Source organism: Pipra filicauda, unplaced genomic scaffold (assembly GCF_003945595.2).
Source record: "Pipra filicauda isolate LSUMZ 115617 unplaced genomic scaffold, ASM394559v2 scaffold526_size363937_pilon, whole genome shotgun sequence".
Taxonomy (NCBI): domain Eukaryota; kingdom Metazoa; phylum Chordata; class Aves; order Passeriformes; family Pipridae; genus Pipra; species Pipra filicauda.
The window spans coordinates 1-24,030 of record NW_024104672.1 but is presented as its reverse complement, the minus strand read 5'-3'; the positions used below and the strand labels follow the sequence as shown (position 1 = coordinate 24,030).

Here is a 24,030-nt window from a genome sequence, read left to right as displayed (position 1 = left end):
GCAGGAAGAGTCCAGCTTACTATAAAGGGGCTGGTCAGACTCAAGGGTTATATAATTATTTCCTATGCAGCCACAAGCTTCCTGAGTGAATTTGGGAAAGATCCTGAGAATGTGTCTGCCTTGCAAAACAGAATATGAGGTAGTGATGTCCAGTCTAGAGGGATATTTTCCAGTATCAGCAAGCAGCGCATCATAGCCCAAACGTTCTAGTATTTCTGCTGTGGTATGGCTTTTTCAGGAGCTGTTTCTTAAATACAGTGTTCTTCTGATTTTTTGGGGAGGTTTTTTTGGCCATAATTTCTTTCTGTGATGTTAGTAGTATGAATTATGGAGGTATTCTCCCATCCATGCACATACAAAAGCTGAAATAAGAAGCTGTCTCAGCTGTGGGTGTTTTCTTTGTTATACGTCTCATTGAAGGGAGTAATCTTGAACAATGCTGGTTTCCTTCAAAATGCAAGTCCATTTTTGGTAATATCCTTTGAAGATAATCCTTCTGTATCAGTCATGAAAGTCGATTTTATGGGACATGTTAGTCATACTGCTAGTACAGTAGAAAAACCTGTGTGTTCAATATGCACCTATAGATTGAGTGGTGCAGATAGTTTTAGACCTGAAATTACAGGACAAAAAAGAAATAGATAAAAGCAAATGTATGTCTTTTTTGAGTTTTCCTGTGGCTTAAAAAAGATATTGGTCCTTATTTAACTAATGTCTTTGATGGTGTATTTTTTCATTGTAAATTATTAACTCTTTTCCTTTTTTTTTTTTTTTTTACTTCACTATAATGAGTTTGTTTTAGTCTGAAAAATGTGAAAAGGGTATTTTGATATTGCTCTGGAAATGGTATAAATGCCGATTCGAATGGTTTCACATGAGTTTGATACTGATATTTGTTTTATATTGATGATATGCTTCCTTTTTTCTGCAAGCAATATTTAATTCAAGAGCAGGTACTAGAGATGACTATTATGACGTTATTGTATTTTTCTGTCTATAGTTTTGAATTTCTGGTACTTCACTGATGAAAATTAGTCGATGTGAGTTACAGTGCAGAATAACTGCTCTGATTTTTATCAAATTGAGATGTAATAATTATTGCTTTCAGGAGAATTAAAAAAACTATTTAAGAAAAGAGTTTAAAAAGAGAACTATCACTATATTTGAGTTGCTGCTACACTAAGCATCTTTCAAGTTCAATGGGAAGCTTTTGCTGCCAAATGTATCATTATTTTAATGGTCACAAATAGGTAGTGTATGAGTAGGTTGGGATTAGTGCCCATATAAATCCTCATTTGGAGGTGACATCGTTGTAGGTGACAAGTGTGACAATATTACTAAATCTTTGCAGCATTTAATTTCATAAAGGTTGATTTCAGAATTCTGTGGTTGAATTTCTGCTGCCGTTATTTTGGATGTTTTGTTGTTCTGAATGCTGTCCTGCCAAATCCCCAGGTCTACTATTTTCTAGCATAGACAACTACACACCTGCAAACTTAGAACTCTTATAGTCCTCTGTAACTCACTAATTCTCTAGCTCAACTGTGCATGGGAACAGCTAAGGATGCAAATATATATCACATCACTAGATGTCCTCCTCCCACAAAATTTCTTCTCCTTAGTTAGCAAACTGATAAAATTGTCTTTAAAAAAGACCTAAAATCATGTACAGCACTAAGAGATTGCCAGGGCAAACTCATGTAGTCACAAACTACTTGTTCCTGAAAAACAACCTCAAGAGAGGTCAGAAGAGCTCTGCAGTTATGAAATTTGTTCTATTGCCCACATATTGGACCTTTAGGGGCTGCAGAGGATTTTTCTGTAACAGCAAGCGTTGCAGAAGCCGGTCTAGCCCCTTGCTGGTGATTAAAAAAACCCAGAGTGCTTAAATATATCTAAGTCTGATATTTCAAAAGTAATTTTGGTTACCCTATGCACCAGCTGTACGGTGCTTTCTGATCACAGATGCATAAATTTTCACGGCAATTTCTTGCTTGTGTGTTGTTTGGCCACTGGGCCATCTGTTTTTTTTGCTGAGGAAATGCAGGCAGCCTTCCCTGGTGTTTGGTGCTATGTAAACTTGGCTTTTGTTTTATTTTTCCCAGAGTTTGCTGTACAAATACAGTCATTCCTATCACTAGAAGTGGATCAGTATCCATAGTCAGCAGGGAAGAACTATCTTCATGGCCTGCTGTTACCACGGTGGCTGGGACAGTTTCCCTGGTGAGATCCAAGGAGTCTGCTTGGTGCCTGTGGTGGTGGCTGGAAGGGCTAGGGTGTGGACAGGGAAGGGAGGGATGTGTGTTGGAAGGCAGTGTAGAGGAAGAGAGGATAAATATCTGTGTTGTTTTTCCCAGGACTTTCAGCAGTTCCTGACTCCCTCTTTACAAACCATTGAAATGACACATGCATCTTGCAACTGCTTTTAAATGCTGACAACATTAAAGAAGACCTTAAAGAAAGTAATAGCTGCAGTATGTGCTGGTTGTGGAAACTTACAGCTTGAGAAATTGAAGAATATCATGGACCTGGGGGAAGAGTGATATTTTAAAGGGTTTTTGCTACTTCTGTAATGTTGGTGTTGAGGGCTAGGTTGTCGTTCTGGGGCACTAGCCAGACAGGGTTGTTAGATTTTCTTGAAGAGCTAATGTGACATGTGAGAGACTGCAATTCACAGTATGATTAAAGGCATTAAAGTAAGTTGGGTAGGTGACAAAGCGAGCAAAGATTCTGAACTGAAGAACCATTTCCAAAGTGCTTCTTGATCTTCAAGGGTCATTTCTTTTCTCTTTCCTCTGTGTCTCAGAAAGAGCTCTTTCATCTAAAGGTATATATGCAAAGCTCAGTCTGAAATACTGGGGCCTGAGTTCATAGCTGAGCTTATATCCTAGTTGTTGCTGCTTTCTGAAAATTCATATGTATTTTTTATCAGCCTGGAGGGATGGTCAGCTGTCAAAAGGCTTTTTGTGAATCAGCTTAGATTAACAGTAGCTGGATAAAGGGAAGACTGCTGCGTTCTGCTTTAAGTAGTGTTGTAATGAGAGCCTTCTCTTGAATTTTATCTCACAGGGAGGGATGAAAAGGTGTGTAACTTTGTGAGCTCTATGATTTTTTCCAGTTTATGCCTGATCCAGTGTCATTTAGAGTTGAAGAATTTCAATTTTTTTCAATAAACACAGTACAGAGGTTTTATTGTGTTAGAGAAGAGACTTATGATTATCTGTAGTGGCTCTTTTTTTTAAGATTTCAGTGAGTTCCTGAATTCTGTGAGACTCCAATAGAAATGTAAGATTTTACAGGTGTTTGCTGAGATGTGATTTTTAGACTGTTATGTGTAGTTTCATTAATTTTCCTAACATACATCTTCATAGCTGTCTGCAACAGGTACTTAAACAATATTGCACTTTGTTTTAGGTTGAGGCATGTTTGGAAGAGATGGAACAGCTCAGATCCTACAAATGAATGAAACAATATAAACCCATCGCAAGATAAAACCCATAAATTGTGATTCAGGAATCTCATGAAGAAGTAGCCACTGCTTTTATTATAAAACTGTTACTGAATTACCCAAACTGAAGGAGTCTTTTATTCAAGGATCACTTTAGTGACCCAAGAATAGAAGAGAATAGAGTTACTCATTAGCATCCAGGTAAATGTCCCTGGAAGGAATAGGAAAGCATGGAAGGAAGTCTGTAAAAATTTGGGGATGAGAGATAAAATTAATTTGAAGAATCTCAAAAATTTTAGCAAAAGAAATTAGTATTTAGGTGATGGCACACACATCTTTGGGGGCTATTAAGATATGGTCTACCAAGCCTGGTCTCACGTTAACTATCAAAATGAGTCTTTTTACTGCAAATACAGTACTAGTTCCTAAACTGTTACTTTCCAATATTCTGTGAAATGCATGTAATGAAACATAGATCCTGCAGCATACATGAAAAACTGCCCAACCATTTTGATGAACCTCCTATGAACCTGAGATGAGCCATGAGAAGATCTTACAAGTTAGCTGTTCAAAAGCACAGTGTAATAAATCTGTGTAGTATCACAGGTTTTGGTTTTGATTCCATTGTTTTAAGTTTTAATTTATCCTTATTATTTCAGTCTAGTCAATCACTTGTACCTTATCATGCCCCTCACTGACAGATTTAGGAACCCACATGCTGATATTGTGTCAGAACAGAATATCAGTCTGCTTTGTAGCATTAATCTTTACCTTATTCATTATAATTAGAGTGAGGAATAAAACCTACAACAATAAAAAACCCCAGCAGTGCTGGAATTGAGCACTGAGTGCAGTGAGGCATGAGTGTAACTTCATGGAGAATTATGTTATCAGGTTCCCTACTAGGTTTGAGTATTTTAGCTTCTTCTGTCTCAGTTGTAGTCTTCAGCCACTCCTGTCTTTTCAGCCTTTATGAGTGATTAATCACACAGCTGCCGTAGTCCTAGTGTGGTCCCTAGTAATTCTGCTTTTTCCATAACTTCAAGGTTCTTAGATGCTTCTGTAGTGCTCTGAGTGCTCCTTAATTGGAGAAGGTTTCCTTCTGATAGCTTTTTACGTTTTAGAACAAAGTTTGTTACTAGAACAAAATTGTTTCCTTTAAAGGACTTTCAACTACATTTCATATGTTTTATAATGATCATAAAGCACAATGTGAAAAATAACTCACATAAAGTGATGAGAAGAATAAACTATTTGGGGATTTTTGTGCAGAATTGTGAAGGATTTGGGTTTGGTTTTCATTAACCACAGGCTTAAACTATTTTGTGAAAGAATATTTGAAATAGTTGAAAAAACATAAAAATTCAGTTTTCTGTCCATAATACCATGTTGGAAATGAAATATGTCTCTTGCCTTCATCTTACTCTATTATTTCAGTATCAGTGGCATGCATCTCAGAAGGCACAGGAAAAAATAATTGACAATGAGTCACATTGTCCCTTCAGTGACAACTGGCTCCTCTTCTAGATATACTACAGAAGTTGGAGGCAATCTTTTGGTGCAAGGGATAGTGGCTCTGAATCTGACCCTGGTCTTGCCATGGCTGCCACTAGGGATTGTCAAAGCTGCCTTTTCTTCTGTCTGGAACTGCAGTGTCACGGGTCCAGAGAGACAGGAGCATTTTAAGCTGTTTCCTGAAAGACCTTTTTCAGCTCCATCAGTGTTAGTTTTCTGGGTTTGGCTCTCAAAGCAGACTGCCTTATGTCTAGAATAAGTTCCATTAATATCTACTTTTATGATCAGCCACACTTGCTGTCTTAAATCTATTTCTATACTTTATATGAATCACATTAAAAGAAGTTTCCTCCATCTGTTGTTGAAGTACTGGAAATTACTTTAGTTAGTTTTCATTTTAATTTTTGCTCTGCTTTTGTCATCCCAACCAACCATTCTAAATTGACCACTTACTTTTCTAGCCTTCTACTTGTTCATATTTAACAGGATCATGAAGTGGCATTACAAAATGTGATATGCAATATGTTTGCAATGCAATAGCTCTGAACAACCAGTGTACTGAAAATAAGCAACACAGTAGCACTGAAAAATGCATCACAACAATTGCTAGTGTTGTTGTATGACTTATTTCACTAGTTTTATCTTTAGATATGACAACATATTTATAAAGTGAAGGTAAATATCCTTGGCAAAGGAGCAGAGTATTCTTACTTACAAGACTTGGAATTAAACACAAGACTTGGAATTAAACACTGCACTACATGAAATTTTTAAGATTTCAAATACTTTCTGATCATGTTTCTCATTTCAATTCATTATGTTGACCTTTTATGCCCCTGGATTTGGTCACACATCCTTGCTTTCAGTGTGTATGGTGTCACATCACCTGTCTATAAAATGGATCTAGAAGCTCTAGGCTATGGTTGCAATTCCCACAGTGGCCAGTAATGCAGGGAGCGCTACAGCTGGAGAGTGCTTGAATGCTGCAGGACTGAGGCATCTCCCTTCTGCTCATTCACCTTTCCTTCCCTCCTTGCTTCTATCCTTCCCTTCTCCACAGATCAGAGACACAGTCCAGTACTTGTTCGCGGTTCTAAAATTTCAAATACAGTATTTTTAAATGGTGGACAACAGCTGGGAATAATAAGGTACGAAGCAAAAATTGTTTTGCTTAAAAGACTATTATATCACTTGACATCACTTAAGAAAAAATGTGAAATACTCTACTCACAGGCAAAACCAATTTTAAGTGTCTACTGTTTTGCGAGAGAAAGGCTTATTCCCTTTATTGCCCAAATATCTTGAGGTACAATTTTGTATCTTAATAGAGAATCACAGAATCACAAAATGGGTAAGGTTGGAAGGGGCCACAGTGGGTCATCTGGTCCTACCTGCTCAAGCAGGGTCATTCATAGCACAGGGTTGCATCCAGGTGGTTCTTGGACATCTCCAGTGAGGGAGACTCCACAACCTCTCTGGGCAATCTGTTTCAGTGCGCGGTCACCTTAGTAAAAAATATTAAAATAATTCCTGCCTTTTCAAGTACAATCATTTGTAAATTGAAAAACAAAACAACAAAAAAACCCCACCAAAAAACTTTGCCACTCCACTTTCCCATAATGGAGGGAGTAATGTGGGAATAGCTGGATTGCTAATGCTACTAAAATCATGCTCTGTATTCCAATATAGAGAACTGATGTACTAAGTTTCAGAGGGTTTTATTGCTTCATTTTTCCATGTTGCTTATGAAATTTTGATGATATATTAATTTCCCATTTCTTATTTGAAAAATACAAACAAACACTTAATAAGGTAATTATATCTAACCCTATTAAAAAAAAGTGTAGATATTATTCAATCTGATAATAAAATGGTTCTTTTAAAACTGGGAATAACTAAGTAATGGGGAAGGTTTCCAAGAGCGATAGAAAAGTCTTCATTCGGTAAGCACCTTAACTTAGTTTGAAGTCTTTCTAAAGGATGATCTACTTTAGTTACAAGTAATTTCGCTGGTGGAGGAATTGCTGGGTTAAATTTTATTTCTTTGTTATCTAGGGAGTCCAAAGGAAAGAACACAATTCCAGTCTTTGGAACGTTAATGAGTCCATCCTTCTTAACAAAATCAATTGCATTCTGCAACATTTTTGATAATGAAATAAAAGTATTTTTCTTACAGAGATGAGGCTCCTCCGGGCTGCCCTGGGGCTGCATTGGACAGGGCCCATAAGGGAGAGGGAAGAATGCGCTGGCAACCACATCCAGGGCCTCACAGGAGCCCAGGGAGACGACATCCGTAGATCTCTGGGAGGTGACACTCGGAAGGTCTCGACCTCTGTCTTGGGGTGGATGGCGAGCCCCTCAGGAGTTGATGGGTCAGGATCAAAGGGCGGGCAGGCTGGGAATGGGCACACTGCTGTGGGGGTTTGCTGCAGGCCTCCTGAGCAGGAGCAAGATGTGGAGGAGACCTCTACAGGCAGCTTGAAGCAGCCTCCAGGTCACAGTCCCTGGTTCTCGGGGAGACTTCAACTGCCCTGGCGGCAGCTGGAGAAGCAACACAGCCAAGCACCAACAGTCCAGCAGGTTCCCGGAAAGCGGTGACGACAACTTCCTGGCCCAGGGGGCTGGAGCCTCTGACAAGCCAAAGGAATGCTGTGCTGCTCCACCTCTTACTAACAGACCGCAAAGACCTTGTTGGAGATGGGAAGGTGCGGGACAGCCGGGGCTGTAGAGACCATGGGATTGTGGTCGTCTGAAATTGCAGCCAGTGGGAAACACCTAAATAGCCAGGAGATGGAGGAGCCGACGAAAAAAAATAAACTTTTCTTGCAAGAAAAGGGAGACTTCACTGGACAAACGGCAGTGAGGTGGCTCAGCTCAGTGGAGGTCGCAGCCCCCTTTTAGCCCCTTTGCCCGCAGCGCTGCTCCCTGCCCGTTTCTCCACTGGCTGACATACTCTGGGCTTACAGGCTTCCCGACACGCCTACTCTGTGCCCCCCATTACGTCCCGATGAGGTGGCTCGGAAGGCCACTGACATTTTTCAAAGTGGAGGCCGCTTCAAAAGGGAGGACGTGGTCACCTGAGACCTTCTGTGCTGCTGACTGGGCCCCCTGTCTCCGGGCAAACGGCACCTCTTGGGAACTGACAACTGAGCAACCAGTGACTTCTCGCTTCTCCCTGCCAACCGTGCCTGCACTACACCCTTTGCAAGAGCACCTTCCTATTGCTAAGAGTGGAGCTCGGGACGGCGGGAGGAGGAAGCAAGGCAGCCTGTAAGACTAGAAGCGTGGAGCTGAGGAGAGCTGCCTTGAGCCTCTTCAGGGATCTTCTTCCTTCTTGCCTGAAATCCTTTTTTCCCCTCACTCACTGCTCTTGCTGCCCAGCCTCACTTCCTGCAACCCCTTCACCCATTTTCAGTCTGGTTCTGTCCCTCCTTCTTTTAATCCCCAGCTTTTCTCCAGAACAGTCAATTGACATCCACGGAATCACTATGCCCAGAACCGCCAGGAGAGCTCCACAAGTTCAGAAGTTCAAGTGGGCAGAACCCCTCTTGGACATACCCTTCCCTGCTTGGAACATCTGATTCCACGTGAGGAGCCAGCTGCTGAGCAGTCCCGAAAGCCCTCGTTTTCTAGACAGGAGCTCAACTCCAAGAGATCACAGCACAGACCTATAAAGCGCCTTTGACCCTGAGCGGACAGAACCCTGTTCTTCTTGTCCACACTTGTCTTCCCACGGAATGGAGAGCCGAAAAAAACCTCTCCAGGGCAGGGCCAGAACTGACAGGTTTACGGCAGAGGCGCAGAAATTGCCCTGTCATTGCCTCCAGGATGATATGCTTGCTCCAGCATCCTTCCATCAGGGAGCTTTTGTCGGATTGTTTGGTCAGTTTTAGGTCAATTTATATCGCTTTCAGCAATGTCAGCTTCCAGTGGTGAGAAGTCATGAGAGTAGTCCCCAGAATCAGGTGATGCCCCTTGGTACCAAGACTTTGTCTTTAAGTGGCAAAGGTTTTTATTCACCTGCTGGCTTCTGCAGAAGTCTCCTGTTTTTCAAGACTCCTAGACTCCTAGAGCGGTTTGTGTTGGAAGGAAGGGACCTGAAAGCTCATCTGCTTCCAACCACCCCTCTGCCACGGGCAGGGACACCTTCCGCTAGAGCAGCTTGCTCCAAGCCGCGTCCAACCTGGCCCTGAACACTTCCAGGGATGGGGCAGCCAGAGCTTCTCTGGACAACCTGTGCCAGGGCCCCACCACTCTCCCAGGGAAGGCTTTCTTTGCCGTATGCCATCTAAGCCTGCCCTCTGCCGGCGCGAAGCCATTGCCCCTTGGTCTGTCACTGCAGTCCCTTGTAAACAGTGTCTCTTAGCCAAAGCCTTCTTGGTCCTCCCTGTTGTGTTGCAAAATTTGCAAGTTGCTGTTGTGCCAGGTGGCACCAGCCAAGCCCTGAGCCAGGTGCAGGACCTTGGCCTTGAGGTCTGAGGTCAGTGGGGCTGTTGAGCCTGGAGAAGAGGAGACTGAGGTCAGATCTCATGGGGGGCTGCAGCTTCCTGCCAAGGGGCAGCGGCCATTTCTGCTCTGTGGGACCAGGGACAGGACGCGAGGGAATGGCCGGAGCTGTGTCAGCGGAGGCTTAGGTTGGACATTAGGAAAAGGTGCTTCCCCCGGAGGGTGGTGGGGCACTGGAACAGGCTGCCCAGGGCAGTGGTCACGGCCCCAAGGCTGCCAGAGCTCAAGGAGCGTTTGGACAACGCTCTCAGGCACAGGGTGGGATGGCTGTGCTGTCCTGCACAGGGCCAGGAGTTGGACTGGGCGACCCTTGTGGGTCCCTTCCAAGGCAGGATGTTCTGTGATTCGAGCTCTTTGGTTAAGCCTTCCTCTGCCCATGAAGAGCTGGCAAAGCTGTTGGGGGTGGGGCAGACAGCTGTTGGTGCTGTCTCTAGGACACAACAATGGCAGGCCTAACATTCCATCCCTGGAGACGCTCCAAGAGGAGCATCCAGACCTGTGTCCAGTCAACAGAAGCGACCGGCCACCGAGCGTGACTGACCATGGCCCTGTCAGCTCTGTGGCGCCGCTCTGTGAGCTGGAGATCAGCCCTGACCCGGCTCGTGCAGCTCTTCCGCTCCCCCCAAAGCTCCGGCACCAAAGGTGAGGACAGAGCCTGACCCCGAAAGCCCCGCAGTGCACGGTGGGGACATTGACAGCCCTTCCTCCCCTGCACCTGGCCCTCCTCCTCCTCCTCAGTCCTCTCAGCGCCTGACGGCCCCAGCTCGGGAGGTGACTTCCAGGCTTTGCTCTTTCTCACAGGCTCAGCCAACCTGCCTCCACCAGCCCCACTGGCAAGCAGCCCTGGTGCTGCTGTTCCCTCCAGTACTGCCCAGGGGGGGCCCCAGGGCAGTGGGAAGCCGCTGGCTGGGGCAGACCAACGTGCCCCCCAGGGTCAACTGCAGCCCTACGACCATCAGGGGAGAGCAGTGGCCCCGGTCCCACCAGCGCGGCACAGCCAGCGCAGCCCTGCCAGCTCAGCCAACCCCTCCGGGACACCCCTGGGCAGTGGCAGCCCCCCAGACAGGAGCACCCCCATGGATGTGGACGTCACCCCGGCACTTAACATCAGCCTGGCCAGTGACGTCTCCATGGAGGAGGACGCCCCCCGCGGCTGCGACCTCTCGCTGGCCACCGACGTGTCCATGGAGGAGGACACCGCCCGCGGCTGCGACCTCTCGCTGCCCACCGACGTCTCCATGGAGGAGGACGCCCCCCGAGGCTGCGACCTCTCGCTGGCCAGTGATGTCGCCATGGAGGAGGACACCTCCCCGCCCAGGCACACCACCGCCAGCCCCTCAGCCGCACTCCAGCTCCAAGCCATCAGGGAGCCTGGGGTGACTCCAGCCAGCCGCGCTCTGCTGAGTGGGAAGGTCCTGCCGCAGGGGACTCAGGGGCACTTGGCTTGCTCCCCGGGGGCTGCAGGGACCAGCCAGGATGGTGGCAGCAGCAGCGTCCCCGTGCCCACGGACCGTGGAGACACCAAGCTGGAAAGGCGGGGGGCGAAGAGGAAGAGGGGCTCTGAGCCAGGGCCTGCCATCAAGATCAAGGCTCCCGCAGCCGGGGCTGGGGCAGGAAGATTGGCTTAGGCCTGTTAAAGGGATAGGTCGTTTGGGGACCTATCCCAGTTTGAGGGATAGGTCGTTTGGGGACCTATCCCAGGGTGAGGCATAGATCGTTTGGGGATCTATGCCAGTGGGAGGGATAGATCGTTTGGGGATCTATCCCAGCGGGAGGGAGGGAGGGTGTTTATGTGGGGAAGATGTAGATAGAGATGTAGGGAAGATGTAGAGATAGATGTAGACGTAGATCCGTAGATACTGTTACGTAGAAAACGTAACAGTTTTCTTCTGGTTACGGAATAAAAGATTTGATTCCAACACCTGCCTGTGTCTGCATGGAATGGGGAGGGAGTGCAGGGTGGCCCCAGCAAATGGCCCCAAGCAGATCCACCAAGGCCCAAAGGGCACCAAGGGCACCCAAAGGGCACCCCGGGCCTGAGTCACTGCCAGAGGTGCAGGCACTCCCGCAGGGTCACTCCCCTGCCCCCTTCGCCTGGGGAAGCAGCCCTTTGGCGTGGCAGCCGGGACACATGGGTCCCGTGCAGGACTCGCGCAGACGGCCCCACGCCCAAAGCAGCCCTGAGCAGAGCCTGGGCACCATCCTCCCGCTCTGGGGCTTTGGAAGGCTGCTCCCAGTGACCCCACTGGGGTGTCCCCGGTCAGCCCAGCGCAGCCCCAGACAGGGCTCCTCCGGGCTGCCCTGGGGCTGCATTGGACAGGGCCCATAAGGGAGAGGGAAGAATGCGCTGGCAACCACATCCAGGGCCTCACAGGAGCCCAGGGAGACGACATCCGTAGATCTCTGGGAGGTGACACTCGGAAGGTCTCGACCTCTGTCTTGGGGTGGATGGCGAGCCACTCAGGAGTTGATGGGTCAGGATCAAAGGGCGGGCAGGCTGGGAATGGGCACACTGCTGTGGGGGTTTGCTCCAGGCCTCCTGAGCAGGAGCAAGATGTGGAGGAGACCTCTACAGGCAGCTTGAAGCAGCCTCCAGGTCACAGTCCCTGGTTCTCGGGGAGACTTCAACTGCCCTGGCGGCAGCTGGAGAAGCAACACAGCCAAGCACCAACAGTCCAGCAGGTTCCCGGAAAGCGGTGACGACAACTTCCTGGCCCGGGGGCTGGAGCCTCTGACAAGCCAAAGGAATGCTGTGCTGCTCCACCTCTTACTAACAGACCGCAAAGACCTTGTTGGAGATGGGAAGGTGCGGGACAGCCGGGGCTGTAGAGACCATGGGATTGTGGTCGTCTGAAATTGCAGCCAGTGGGAAACACCTAAATAGCCAGGAGATGGAGGAGCCGACGAAAAAAAATAAACTTTTCTTGCAAGAAAAGGGAGACTTCACTGGACAAACGGCAGTGAGGTGGCTCAGCTCAGTGGAGGTCGCAGCCCCCTTTTAGCCCCTTTGCCCGCAGCGCTGCTCCCTGCCCGTTTCTCCACTGGCTGAGACACTCTGGGCTTACAGGCTTCCCGACACGCCTACTCTGTGCCCCCCATTCTGTCCCGATGAGGTGGCTCGGAAGGCCACTGACATTTTTCAAAGTGGAGGCCGCTTCAAAAGGGAGGACGTGGTCACCTGAGACCTTCTGTGCTGCTGACTGGGCCCCCTGTCTCCGGGCAAACGGCACCTCTTGGGAACTGACAACTGAGCAACCAGTGACTTCTCGCTTCTCCCTGCCAACCGTGACTGCACTACACCCTTTGCAAGAGCACCTTCCTATTGCTAAGAGTGGAGCTCGGGACGGCGGGAGGAGGAAGCAAGGCAGCCTGTAAGACTAGAAGCGTGGAGCTGAGGAGAGCTGCCTTGAGCCTCTTCAGGGATCTTCTTCCTTCTTGCCTGAAATCCTTTTTTCCCCTCACTCACTGCTCTTGCTGCCCAGCCTCACTTCCTGCAACCCCTTCACCCATTTTCAGTCTGGTTCTGTCCCTCCTTCTTTTAATCCCCAGCTTTTCTCCAGAACAGCCAATTGACATCCACGGAATCACTATGCCCAGAACCGCCAGGAGAGCTCCACAAGTTCAGAAGTTCAAGTGGGCAGAACCCCTCTTGGACATACCCTTCCCTGCTTGGAACATCTGATTCCACGTGAGGAGCCAGCTGCTGAGCAGTCCCGAAAGCCCTCGTTTTCTAGACAGGAGCTCAACTCCAAGAGATCACAGCACAGACCTATAAAGCGCCTTTGACCCTGAGCGGACAGAACCCTGTTCTTCTTGTCCACACTTGTCTTCCCACGGAATGGAGAGCCGAAAAAAACCTCTCCAGGGCAGGGCCAGAACTGACAGGTTTACGGCAGAGGCGCAGAAATTGCCCTGTCATTGCCTCCAGGATGATATGCTTGCTCCAGCATCCTTCCATCAGGGAGCTTTTGTCGGATTGTTTGGTCAGTTTTAGGTCAATTTATATCGCTTTCAGCAATGTCAGCTTCCAGTGGTGAGAAGTCATGAGAGTAGTCCCCAGAATCAGGTGATGCCCCTTGGTACCAAGACTTTGTCTTTAAGTGGCAAAGGTTTTTATTCACCTGCTGGCTTCTGCAGAAGTCTCCTGTTTTTCCAGACTCCTAGACTCCTAGAGCGGTTTGTGTTGGAAGGAAGGGACCTGAAAGCTCATCTGCTTCCAACCACCCCTCTGCCACGGGCAGGGACACCTTCCGCTAGAGCAGCTTGCTCCAAGCCGCGTCCAACCTGGCCCTGAACACTTCCAGGGATGGGGCAGCCACAGCTTCTCTGGACAACCTGTGCCAGGGCCCCACCACTCTCCCAGGGAAGGCTTTCTTTGCCGTATGCCATCTAAGCCTGCCCTCTGCCGGCGCGAAGCCATTGCCCCTTGGTCTGTCACTGCAGTCCCTTGTAAACAGTGTCTCTTAGCCAAAGCCTTCTTGGTCCTCCCTGTTGTGTTGCAAAATTTGCAAGTTGCTGTTGTGCCAGGTGGCACCAGCCAAGCCCTGAGCCAGGTGCAGGACCTTGGCCTTGAGGTCTGAGGTCAGTGGGGCTGTTGAGCCTGGAGAAGAGGAGACTGAGGTCAGATCTCATGGGGGGCTGCAGCTTCCTGCCAAGGGGCAGCGGCCATTTCTGCTCTGTGGGACCAGGGACAGGACGCGAGGGAATGGCCGGAGCTGTGTCAGCGGAGGCTTAGGTTGGACATTAGGAAAAGGTGCTTCCCCCGGAGGGTGGTGGGGCACTGGAACAGGCTGCCCAGGGCAGTGGTCACGGCCCCAAGGCTGCCAGAGCTCAAGGAGCGTTTGGACAACGCTCTCAGGCACAGGGTGGGATGGCTGTGCTGTCCTGCACAGGGCCAGGAGTTGGACTGGGCGACCCTTGTGGGTCCCTTCCAAGGCAGGATGTTCTGTGATTCGAGCTCTTTGGTTAAGCCTTCCTCTGCCCATGAAGAGCTGGCAAAGCTGTTGGGGGTGGGGCAGACAGCTGTTGGTGCTGTCTCTAGGACACAACAATGGCAGGCCTAACATTCCATCCCTGGAGACGCTCCAAGAGGAGCATCCAGACCTGTGTCCAGTCAACAGAAGCGACCGGCCACCGAGCGTGACTGACCATGGCCCTGTCAGCTCTGTGGCGCCGCTCTGTGAGCTGGAGATCAGCCCTGACCCGGCTCGTGCAGCTCTTCCGCTCCCCCCAAAGCTCCGGCACCAAAGGTGAGGACAGAGCCTGACCCCGAAAGCCCCGCAGTGCACGGTGGGGACATTGACAGCCCTTCCTCCCCTGCACCTGGCCCTCCTCCTCCTCCTCAGTCCTCTCAGCGCCTGACGGCCCCAGCTCGGGAGGTGACTTCCAGGCTTTGCTCTTTCTCACAGGCTCAGCCAACCTGCCTCCACCAGCCCCACTGGCAAGCAGCCCTGGTGCTGCTGTTCCATCCAGTACTGCCCAGGGGGGGCCCCAGGGCAGTGGGAAGCCGCTGGCTGGGGCAGACCAACGTGCCCCCCAGGGTCAACTGCAGCCCTACGACCATCAGGGGAGAGCAGTGGCCCCGGTCCCACCAGCGCGGCACAGCCAGCGCAGCCCTGCCAGCTCAGCCAACCCCTCCGGGACACCCCTGGGCAGTGGCAGCCCCCCAGACAGGAGCACCCCCATGGATGTGGACGTCACCCCGGCACTTAACATCAGCCTGGCCAGTGACGTCTCCATGGAGGAGGACGCCCCCCGCGGCTGCGACCTCTCGCTGGCCACCGACGTGTCCATGGAGGAGGACACCGCCCGCGGCTGCGACCTCTCGCTGCCCACCGACGTCTCCATGGAGGAGGACGCCCCCCGAGGCTGCGACCTCTCGCTGGCCAGTGATGTCGCCATGGAGGAGGACACCTCCCCGCCCAGGCACACCACCGCCAGCCCCTCAGCCGCACTCCAGCTCCAAGCCATCAGGGAGCCTGGGGTGACTCCAGCCAGCCGCGCTCTGCTGAGTGGGAAGGTCCTGCCGCAGGGGACTCAGGGGCACTTGGCTTGCTCCCCGGGGGCTGCAGGGACCAGCCAGGATGGTGGCAGCAGCAGCGTCCCCGTGCCCACGGACCGTGGAGACACCAAGCTGGAAAGGCGGGGGGCGAAGAGGAAGAGGGGCTCTGAGCCAGGGCCTGCCATGAAGATCAAGGCTCCCGCAGCCGGGGCTGGGGCAGGAAGATTGGCTTAGGCCTGTTAAAGGGATAGGTCGTTTGGGGACCTATCCCAGTTTGAGGGATAGGTCGTTTGGGGACCTATCCCAGGTTGAGGCATAGATCGTTTGGGGATCTATGCCAGTGGGAGGGATAGATCGTTTGGGGATCTATCCCAGCGGGAGGGAGGGAGGGTGTTTATGTGGGGAAGATGTAGATAGAGATGTAGGGAAGATGTAGAGATAGATGTAGACGTAGATCCGTAGATACTGTTACGTAGAAAACGTAACAGTTTTCTTCTGGTTACGGAATAAAAGATTTGATTCCAACACCTGCCTGTGTCTGCATGGAATGGGGAGGGAGTGCAGGGTGGCCCCAGCAAATGGCCCCAAGCAGATCCACCAAGGCCCAAAGGGCACCAAGGGCACCCAAAGGGCACCCCGGGCCTGAGTCACTGCCAGAGGTGCAGGCACTCCCGCAGGGTCACTCCCCTGCCCCCTTCGCCTGGGGAAGCAGCCCTTTGGCGTGGCAGCCAGGACACATGGGTCCCGTGCAGGACTCGCGCAGACGGCCCCACGCCCAAAGCAGCCCTGAGCAGAGCCTGGGCACCATCCTCCCGCTCTGGGGCTTTGGAAGGCTGCTCCCAGTGACCCCACTGGGGTGTCCCCGGTCAGCCCAGCGCAGCCCCAGACAGGGCTCCTCCGGGCTGCCCTGGGGCTGCATTGGACAGGGCCCATAAGGGAGAGGGAAGAATGCGCTGGCAACCACATCCAGGGCCTCACAGGAGCCCAGGGAGACGACATCCGTAGATCTCTGGGAGGTGACACTCGGAAGGTCTCGACCTCTGTCTTGGGGTGGATGGCGAGCCACTCAGGAGTTGATGGGTCAGGATCAAAGGGCGGGCAGGCTGGGAATGGGCACACTGCTGTGGGGGTTTGCTGCAGGCCTCCTGAGCAGGAGCAAGATGTGGAGGAGACCTCTACAGGCAGCTTGAAGCAGCCTCCAGGTCACAGTCCCTGGTTCTCGGGGAGACTTCAACTGCCCTGGCGGCAGCTGGAGAAGCAACACAGCCAAGCACCAACAGTCCAGCAGGTTCCCGGAAAGCGGTGACGACAACTTCCTGGCCCAGGTGGGCTGGAGCCTCTGACAAGCCAAAGGAATGCTGTGCTGCTCCACCTCTTACTAACAGACCGCAAAGACCTTGTTGGAGATGGGAAGGTGCGGGACAGCCGGGGCTGTAGAGACCATGGGATTGTGGTCGTCTGAAATTGCAGCCAGTGGGAAACACCTAAATAGCCAGGAGATGGAGGAGCCGACGAAAAAAAATAAACTTTTATTGCAAGAAAAGGGAGACTTCACTGGACAAACGGCAGTGAGGTGGCTCAGCTCAGTGGAGGTCGCAGCCCCCTTTTAGCCCCTTTGCCCGCAGCGCTGCTCCCTGCCCGTTTCTCCACTGGCTGAGATACTCTGGGCTTACAGGCTTCCCGACACGCCTACTCTGTGCCCCCCATTACGTCCCGATGAGGTGGCTCGGAAGGCCACTGACATTTTTCAAAGTGGAGGCCGCTTCAAAAGGGAGGACGTGGTCACCTGAGACCTTCTGTGCTGCTGACTGGGCCCCCTGTCTCCGGGCAAACGGCACCTCTTGGGAACTGACAACTGAGCAACCAGTGACTTCTCGCTTCTCCCTGCCAACCGTGACTGCACTACACCCTTTGCAAGAGCACCTTCCTATTGCTAAGAGTGGAGCTCGGGACGGCGGGAGGAGGAAGCAAGGCAGCCTGTAAGACTTGAAGCGTGGAGCTGAGGAGAGCTGCCTTGAGCCTCTTCAGGGATCTTCTTCCTTCTTGCCTGAAATCCTTTTTTCCCCTCACTCACTGCTCTTGCTGCCCAGCCTCACTTCCTGCAACCCCTTCACCCATTTTCAGTCTGGTTCTGTCCCTCCTTCTTTTAATCCCCAGCTTTTCTCCAGAACAGCCAATTGACATCCACGGAATCACTATGCCCAGAACCGCCAGGAGAGCTCCACAAGTTCAGAAGTTCAAGTGGGCAGAACCCCTCTTGGACATACCCTTCCCTGCTTGGAACATCTGATTCCACGTGAGGAGCCAGCTGCTGAGCAGTCCCGAAAGCCCTCGTTTTCTAGACAGGAGCTCAACTCCAAGAGATCACAGCACAGACCTATAAAGCGCCTTTGACCCTGAGCGGACAGAACCCTGTTCTTCTTGTCCACGCTTGTCTTCCCACGGAATGGAGAGCCGAAAAAAACCTCTCCAGGGCAGGGCCAGAACTGACAGGTTTACGGCAGAGGCGCAGAAATTGCCCTGTCATTGCCTCCAGGATGATATGCTTGCTCCAGCATCCTTCCATCAGGGAGCTTTTGTCGGATTGTTTGGTCAGTTTTAGGTCAATTTATATCGCTTTCAGCAATGTCAGCTTCCAGTGGTGAGAAGTCATGAGAGTAGTCCCCAGAATCAGGTGATGCCCCTTGGTACCAAGACTTTGTCTTTAAGTGGCAAAGGTTTTTATTCACCTGCTGGCTTCTGCAGAAGTCTCCTGTTTTTCAAGACTCCTAGACTCCTAGAGCGGTTTGTGTTGGAAGGAAGGGACCTGAAAGCTCATCTGCTTCCAACCACCCCTCTGCCACGGGCAGGGACACCTTCCGCTAGAGCAGCTTGCTCCAAGCCGCGTCCAACCTGGCCCTGAACACTTCCAGGGATGGGGCAGCCACAGCTTCTCTGGACAACCTGTGCCAGGGCCCCACCACTCTCCCAGGGAAGGCTTTCTTTGCCGTATGCCATCTAAGCCTGCCCTCTGCCGGCGCGAAGCCATTGCCCCTTGGTCTGTCACTGCAGTCCCTTGTAAACAGTGTCTCTTAGCCAAAGCCTTCTTGGTCCTCCCTGTTGTGTTGCAAAATTTGCAAGTTGCTGTTGTGCCAGGTGGCACCAGCCAAGCCCTGAGCCAGGTGCAGGACCTTGGCCTTGAGGTCTGAGGTCAGTGGGGCTGTTGAGCCTGGAGAAGAGGAGACTGAGGTCAGATCTCATGGGGGGCTGCAGCTTCCTGCCAAGGGGCAGCGGCCATTTCTGCTCTGTGGGACCAGGGACAGGACGCGAGGGAATGGCCGGAGCTGTGTCAGCGGAGGCTTAGGTTGGACATTAGGAAAAGGTGCTTCCCCCGGAGGGTGGTGGGGCACTGGAACAGGCTGCCCAGGGCAGTGGTCACGGCCCCAAGGCTGCCAGAGCTCAAGGAGCGTTTGGACAACGCTCTCAGGCACAGGGTGGGATGGCTGTGCTGTCCTGCACAGGGCCAGGAGTTGGACTGGGCGACCCTTGTGGGTCCCTTCCAAGGCAGGATGTTCTGTGATTCGAGCTCTTTGGTTAAGCCTTCCTCTGCCCATGAAGAGCTGGCAAAGCTGTTGGGGGTGGGGCAGACAGCTGTTGGTGCTGTCTCTAGGACACAACAATGGCAGGCCTAACATTCCATCCCTGGAGACGCTCCAAGAGGAGCATCCAGACCTGTGTCCAGTCAACAGAAGCGACCGGCCACCGAGCGTGACTGACCATGGCCCTGTCAGCTCTGTGGCGCCGCTCTGTGAGCTGGAGATCAGCCCTGACCCGGCTCGTGCAGCTCTTCCGCTCCCCCCAAAGCTCCGGCACCAAAGGTGAGGACAGAGCCTGAGCCCGAAAGCCCCGCAGTGCACGGTGGGGACATTCACAGCCCTTCCTCCCCTGCACCTGGCCCTCCTCCTCCTCCTCAGTCCTCTCAGCGCCTGACGGCCCCAGCTCGGGAGGTGACTTCCAGGCTTTGCTCTTTCTCACAGGCTCAGCCAACCTGCCTCCACCAGCCCCACTGGCAAGCAGCCCTGGTGCTGCTGTTCCATCCAGTACTGCCCAGGGGGGGCCCCAGGGCAGTGGGAAGCCGCTGGCTGGGGCAGACCAACGTGCCCCCCAGGGTCAACTGCAGCCCTACGACCATCAGGGGAGAGCAGTGGCCCCGGTCCCACCAGCGCGGCACAGCCAGCGCAGCCCTGCCAGCTCAGCCAACCCCTCCGGGACACCCCTGGGCAGTGGCAGCCCCCCAGACAGGAGCACCCCCATGGATGTGGACGTCACCCCGGCACTTAACATCAGCCTGGCCAGTGACGTCTCCATGGAGGAGGACGCCCCCCGAGGCTGCGACCTCTCGCTGGCCAGTGATGTCGCCATGGAGGAGGACACCTCCCCGCCCAGGCACACCACCGCCAGCCACTCAGCCGCACTCCAGGTCCAAGCCATCAGGGACCTGGGGGTGACTCCAGCCAGCCGTGCTCTGCCGCGTGGGAAGGTCCTGCCGAAGGGGACTCAGGGGCACTTGGGTTGCTCCCCGGGGGCTGCAGCAGCGTCCCCGTGCCCACGGACCGTGGAGACACCAAGCTGGAAAGGCGGGGGGCGAAGAGGAAGAGGGGCTCTGAGCCAGGGCCTGCCATGAAGATCAAGGCTCCCGCAGCCGGGGCTGGGGCAGGAAGATTGGCTTAGGCCTGTTAAAGGGATAGGTCGTTTGGGGACCTATCCCAGTTTGAGGGATAGGTCGTTTGGGGACCTATCCCAGGGTGAGGCATAGATCGTTTGGGGATCTATGCCAGTGGGAGGGATAGATCGTTTGGGGATCTATCCCAGCAGGAGGGAGGGAGGGTGTTTATGTGGGGAAGATGTAGATAGAGATGTAGGGAAGATGTAGAGATAGATGTAGACGTAGATCCGTAGATACTGTTACGTAGAAAACGTAACAGTTTTCTTCTGGTTACGGAATAAAAGATTTGATTCCAACACCTGCCTGTGTCTGCATGGAATGGGGAGGGAGTGCAGGGTGGCCCCAGCAAATGGCACCGAACAGATCCACCAAGGCCCAAAGGGCACCAAGGGCACCCAAAGGGCACCCCGGGCCTGAGTCACTGCCAGAGGTGCAGGCACTCCCGCAGGGGCACTCCCCTGCCCCCTTCGCCTGGGGAAGCAGCCCTTTGGCGTGGAGCCGGGGACACATGGGGTCCCGTGCAGGAATCGCGACAGACGGCCCCCCGCCCAAAGACAGCACTGAGCAGATGCTGGGTACCATCCTCCCGCTATGGGGATTTGGAAAAGGCTGCTCCCAGTTTGACCCCACTTGGGGTGTCCCGGTCAGCCCAGCGCAGCCAGGAAGGGCTCCTCCTGGCTGCCCTGGGGTTGTCATTGGCACCAGGCCCATAAGGTGAGAGGGAGAATGCGCTGGCAACCCAATACAGGCCTCACAGGAGCCAGGGAGGAAGACATCCGTTAGATCTCGGGAGGTTGTGACACTCGGAAGGTCTCGACCTCTGTCTGGGGGTGGACGGCGAGCCACTCAGGAGTTGATGGGTCAGGATCAAAGGGCGGGCAGGCTGGGAATGGGCACACTGCTGTGGGGGTTTGCTCCAGACCTCCTGAGCAGGAGCAAGATGTGGAGGAGACCTCTACAGGCAGCTTGAAGCAGCCTCCAGGGCACCGTCCTGGCCTCTCGGGGAGACTTCAACTGCCCCTGGCGGCAGCTGGAGAAGCAACACAGCCAAGCACCAACAGTCCAGCAGGTTCCTGTAAAGCGGTGACGACAACTTCCTGGCCCGGTGGGCTGGAGCCTCTGACAAGCCAAAGGAATGCTGTGCTGCTCCACCTCTTACTAACAGACCGCAAAGACCTTGTTGGAGATGGGAAGGTGCGGGACAGCCGGGGCTGTAGAGACCATGGGATTGTGGTCGTCTGAAATTGCAGCCAGTGGGAAACACCTAAATAGCCAGGAGATGGAGGAGCCGACGAAAAAAAATAAACTTTTCTTGCAAGAAAAGGGAGACTTCACTGGACAAACGGCAGTGAGGTGGCTCAGCTCAGTGGAGGTCGCAGCCCCCTTTTAGCCCCTTTGCCCGCAGCGCTGCTCCCTGCCCGTTTCTCCACTGGCTGAGACACTCTGGGCTTACAGGTCCGCCACGCCCCTATCTGTGCCCCCCTTCTGTCCCGATGGGTGGTTCGGAAAGGCCACTGACACTTTTTCAAAGTGGAGTGCGCTCAAAAGGGAGGACGTGGTCACCTTGAGACCTCTGTGCTGCTGGACTGGGCCCCCTGTCTCCGGGCAAACGGCACCTCTTGGGAACTGACAACTGAGCAACCAGTGACTTCTCGCTTCTCCCTGCCAACCGTGCCTGCACTACACCCTTTGCAAGAGCACCTTCCTATTGCTAAGAGTGGAGCTCGGGACGGCGGGAGGAGGAAGCAAGGCAGCCTGTAAGACTAGAAGCGTGGAGCTGAGGAGAGCTGCCTTGAGCCTCTTCAGGGATCTTCTTCCTTCTTGCCTGAAATCCTTTTTTCCCCTCACTCACTGCTCTTGCTGCCCAGCCTCACTTCCTGCAACCCCTTCACCCATTTTCAGTCTGGTTCTGTCCCTCCTTCTTTTAATCCCCAGCTTTTCTCCAGAACAGTCAATTGACATCCACGGAATCACTATGCCCAGAACCGCCAGGAGAGCTCCACAAGTTCAGAAGTTCAAGTGGGCAGAACCCCTCTTGGACATACCCTTCCCTGCTTGGAACATCTGATTCCACGTGAGGAGCCAGCTGCTGAGCAGTCCCGAAAGCCCTCGTTTTCTAGGCAGGAGCTCAACTCCAAGAGATCACAGCACAGACCTATAAAGCGCCTTTGACCCTGAGCGGACAGAACCCTGTTCTTCTTGTCCACACTTGTCTTCCCACGGAATGGAGAGCCGAAAAAAACCTCTCCAGGGCAGGGCCAGAACTGACAGGTTTACGGCAGAGGCGCAGAAATTGCCCTGTCATTGCCTCCAGGATGATACGCTTGCTCCAGCATCCTTCCATCAGGGAGCTTTTGTCGGATTGTTTGGTCAGTTTTAGGTCAATTTATATCGCTTTCAGCAATGTCAGCTTCCAGTGGTGAGAAGTCATGAGAGTAGTCCCCAGAATCAGGTGATGCCCCTTGGTACCAAGACTTTGTCTTTAAGTGGCAAAGGTTTTTATTCACCTGCTGGCTTCTGCAGAAGTCTCCTGTTTTTCAAGACTCCTAGACTCCTAGAGCGGTTTGTGTTGGAAGGAAGGGGCCTGAAAGCTCATCTGCTTCCAACCACCCCTCTACCACGGGCAGGGACACCTTCCGCTAGAGCAGCTTGCTCCAAGCCGCGTCCAACCTGGCCCTGAACACTTCCAGGGATGGGGCAGCCAGAGCTTCTCTGGACAACCTGTGCCAGGGCCCCACCACTCTCCCAGGGAAGGCTTTCTTTGCCGTATGCCATCTAAGCCTGCCCTCTGCCGGCGCGAAGCCATTGCCCCTTGGTCTGTCACTGCAGTCCCTTGTAAACAGTGTCTCTTAGCCAAAGCCTTCTTGGTCCTCCCTGTGGTGTTGCAAAATTTGCAAGTTGCTGTTGTGCCAGGTGGCACCAGCCAAGCCCTGAGCCAGGTGCAGGACCTTGCCCTTGAGGTCTGAGGTCAGTGGGGCTGTTGAGCCTGGAGAAGAGGAGACTGAGGTCAGATCTCATGGGGGGCTGCAGCTTCCTGCCAAGGGGCAGCGGCCATTTCTGCTCTGTGGGACCAGGGACAGGACGCGAGGGAATGGCCGGAGCTGTGTCAGCGGAGGCCTAGGTTGGACATTAGGAAAAGGTGCTTCCCCCGGAGGGTGGTGGGGCACTGGAACAGGCTGCCCAGGGCAGTGGTCACGGCCCCAAGGCTGCCAGAGCTCAAGGAGCGTTTGGACAACGCTCTCAGGCAACAGGGTGGGATGGCTGTGCTGTCCTGCACAGGGCAGTGATTTGGACTGGGCGAGCCTTGGGGTCCCCCTTTCCAAGGAGGTAGTTTCTGTGATTCGAGCTCTTTGTTTTTCTGGTTTAAGCCTTCCTCTGCCCATGAAGAGCTGGCCACGCTGTTGGGGTGGGGCCGACAGCGGTTGGTGCTGTTCTTTTCTAGGGGGGACACACAATGGCAGCCTAACATTCCATACCTGGAACCGGCTCCAGAGGCGCCTCCAGACCTGTGTCAGTCAAACAGACGCGGACCGGCCACGAGCGTGACGCCCTGGCCCGTCAGCTTGTGGCGCCGCTCTGTGAGCTGGACGAGCTCAGCCCTACGACCCGGCTGGTGCAGCTCTTCCGCTCACCCCAAAGCTCCGGACACAAAAGGTGAGGACGGACCCTGAGCCCGAAAGGCCCCGAGTGCACGGTGGGGACATTCACAGCCCTTCCTCCCCTGCACCTCGCCCTCCTCCTCCTCCTCCTCCTCCGTCCTCTCAGCGCCTGACACCCCCAGCTTGGGATGTGACTTCCAGGGTTTGCTCTTTCTCACAGGCTCAGCCAACCTGCCTCCACCAGCCCCACTGGCAA

At 52.7% G+C, this 24,030-nt stretch overlaps 2 protein-coding genes across 3 annotated transcripts; both read left to right on the top strand.

The window, feature by feature from the left end:
• The first annotated feature begins 9,897 nt into the window (after nt 1-9,897).
• On the top strand, nt 9,898-20,316 carry LOC113994136. Of its 2 annotated transcripts, XM_039387045.1 has the most exons (3): nt 9,898-10,111; nt 10,271-11,018; nt 20,102-20,316. In XM_039387045.1, exons 1-3 carry the CDS (start codon nt 10,012-10,014, stop codon nt 20,178-20,180), a joined length of 927 nt encoding a protein of 308 aa, XP_039242979.1. In that variant the 5' UTR covers nt 9,898-10,011; the 3' UTR covers nt 20,181-20,316. The 2 variants fall into 2 exon arrangements, with proteins under 2 accessions (XP_039242979.1, XP_027588631.2); XM_027732830.2 differs by lacking the exon at nt 20,102-20,316 and having other exon boundaries at nt 9,902-10,111; nt 10,271-11,388.
• LOC113994138 lies at nt 14,508-15,995 on the top strand. The gene is made up of 2 exons (XM_027732831.2): nt 14,508-14,718; nt 14,878-15,995. The coding sequence occupies exons 1-2, from the start codon at nt 14,619-14,621 to the stop codon at nt 15,702-15,704; spliced, it is 927 nt and encodes a 308-aa protein (XP_027588632.2). The 5' UTR covers nt 14,508-14,618; the 3' UTR covers nt 15,705-15,995.
• Nucleotides 20,317-24,030: the final 3,714 nt, after the last annotated feature.

What these genes read in the sequence shown, in the direction of transcription:
- LOC113994138 (XM_027732831.2), top strand. Translation starts at nt 14,619, where the DNA reads ATGGCCCTGTCAGCTCTGTGGCGCCGCTCTGTGAGCTGGAGATCAGCC. An exon ending in CCAAAGCTCCGGCACCAAAG is followed by an intron (nt 14,719 to 14,877) that starts GTGAGGACAGAG and finishes TCTTTCTCACAG; the next exon opens with GCTCAGCCAACCTGCCTCCA.
- LOC113994136 (XM_039387045.1), top strand. Translation starts at nt 10,012, where the DNA reads ATGGCCCTGTCAGCTCTGTGGCGCCGCTCTGTGAGCTGGAGATCAGCC. An exon ending in CCAAAGCTCCGGCACCAAAG is followed by an intron (nt 10,112 to 10,270) that starts GTGAGGACAGAG and finishes TCTTTCTCACAG; the next exon opens with GCTCAGCCAACCTGCCTCCA. An exon ending in GAAAGGCGGGGGGCGAAGAG is followed by an intron (nt 11,019 to 20,101) that starts GAAGAGGGGCTC and finishes GGGGGCGAAGAG; the next exon opens with GAAGAGGGGCTCTGAGCCAG.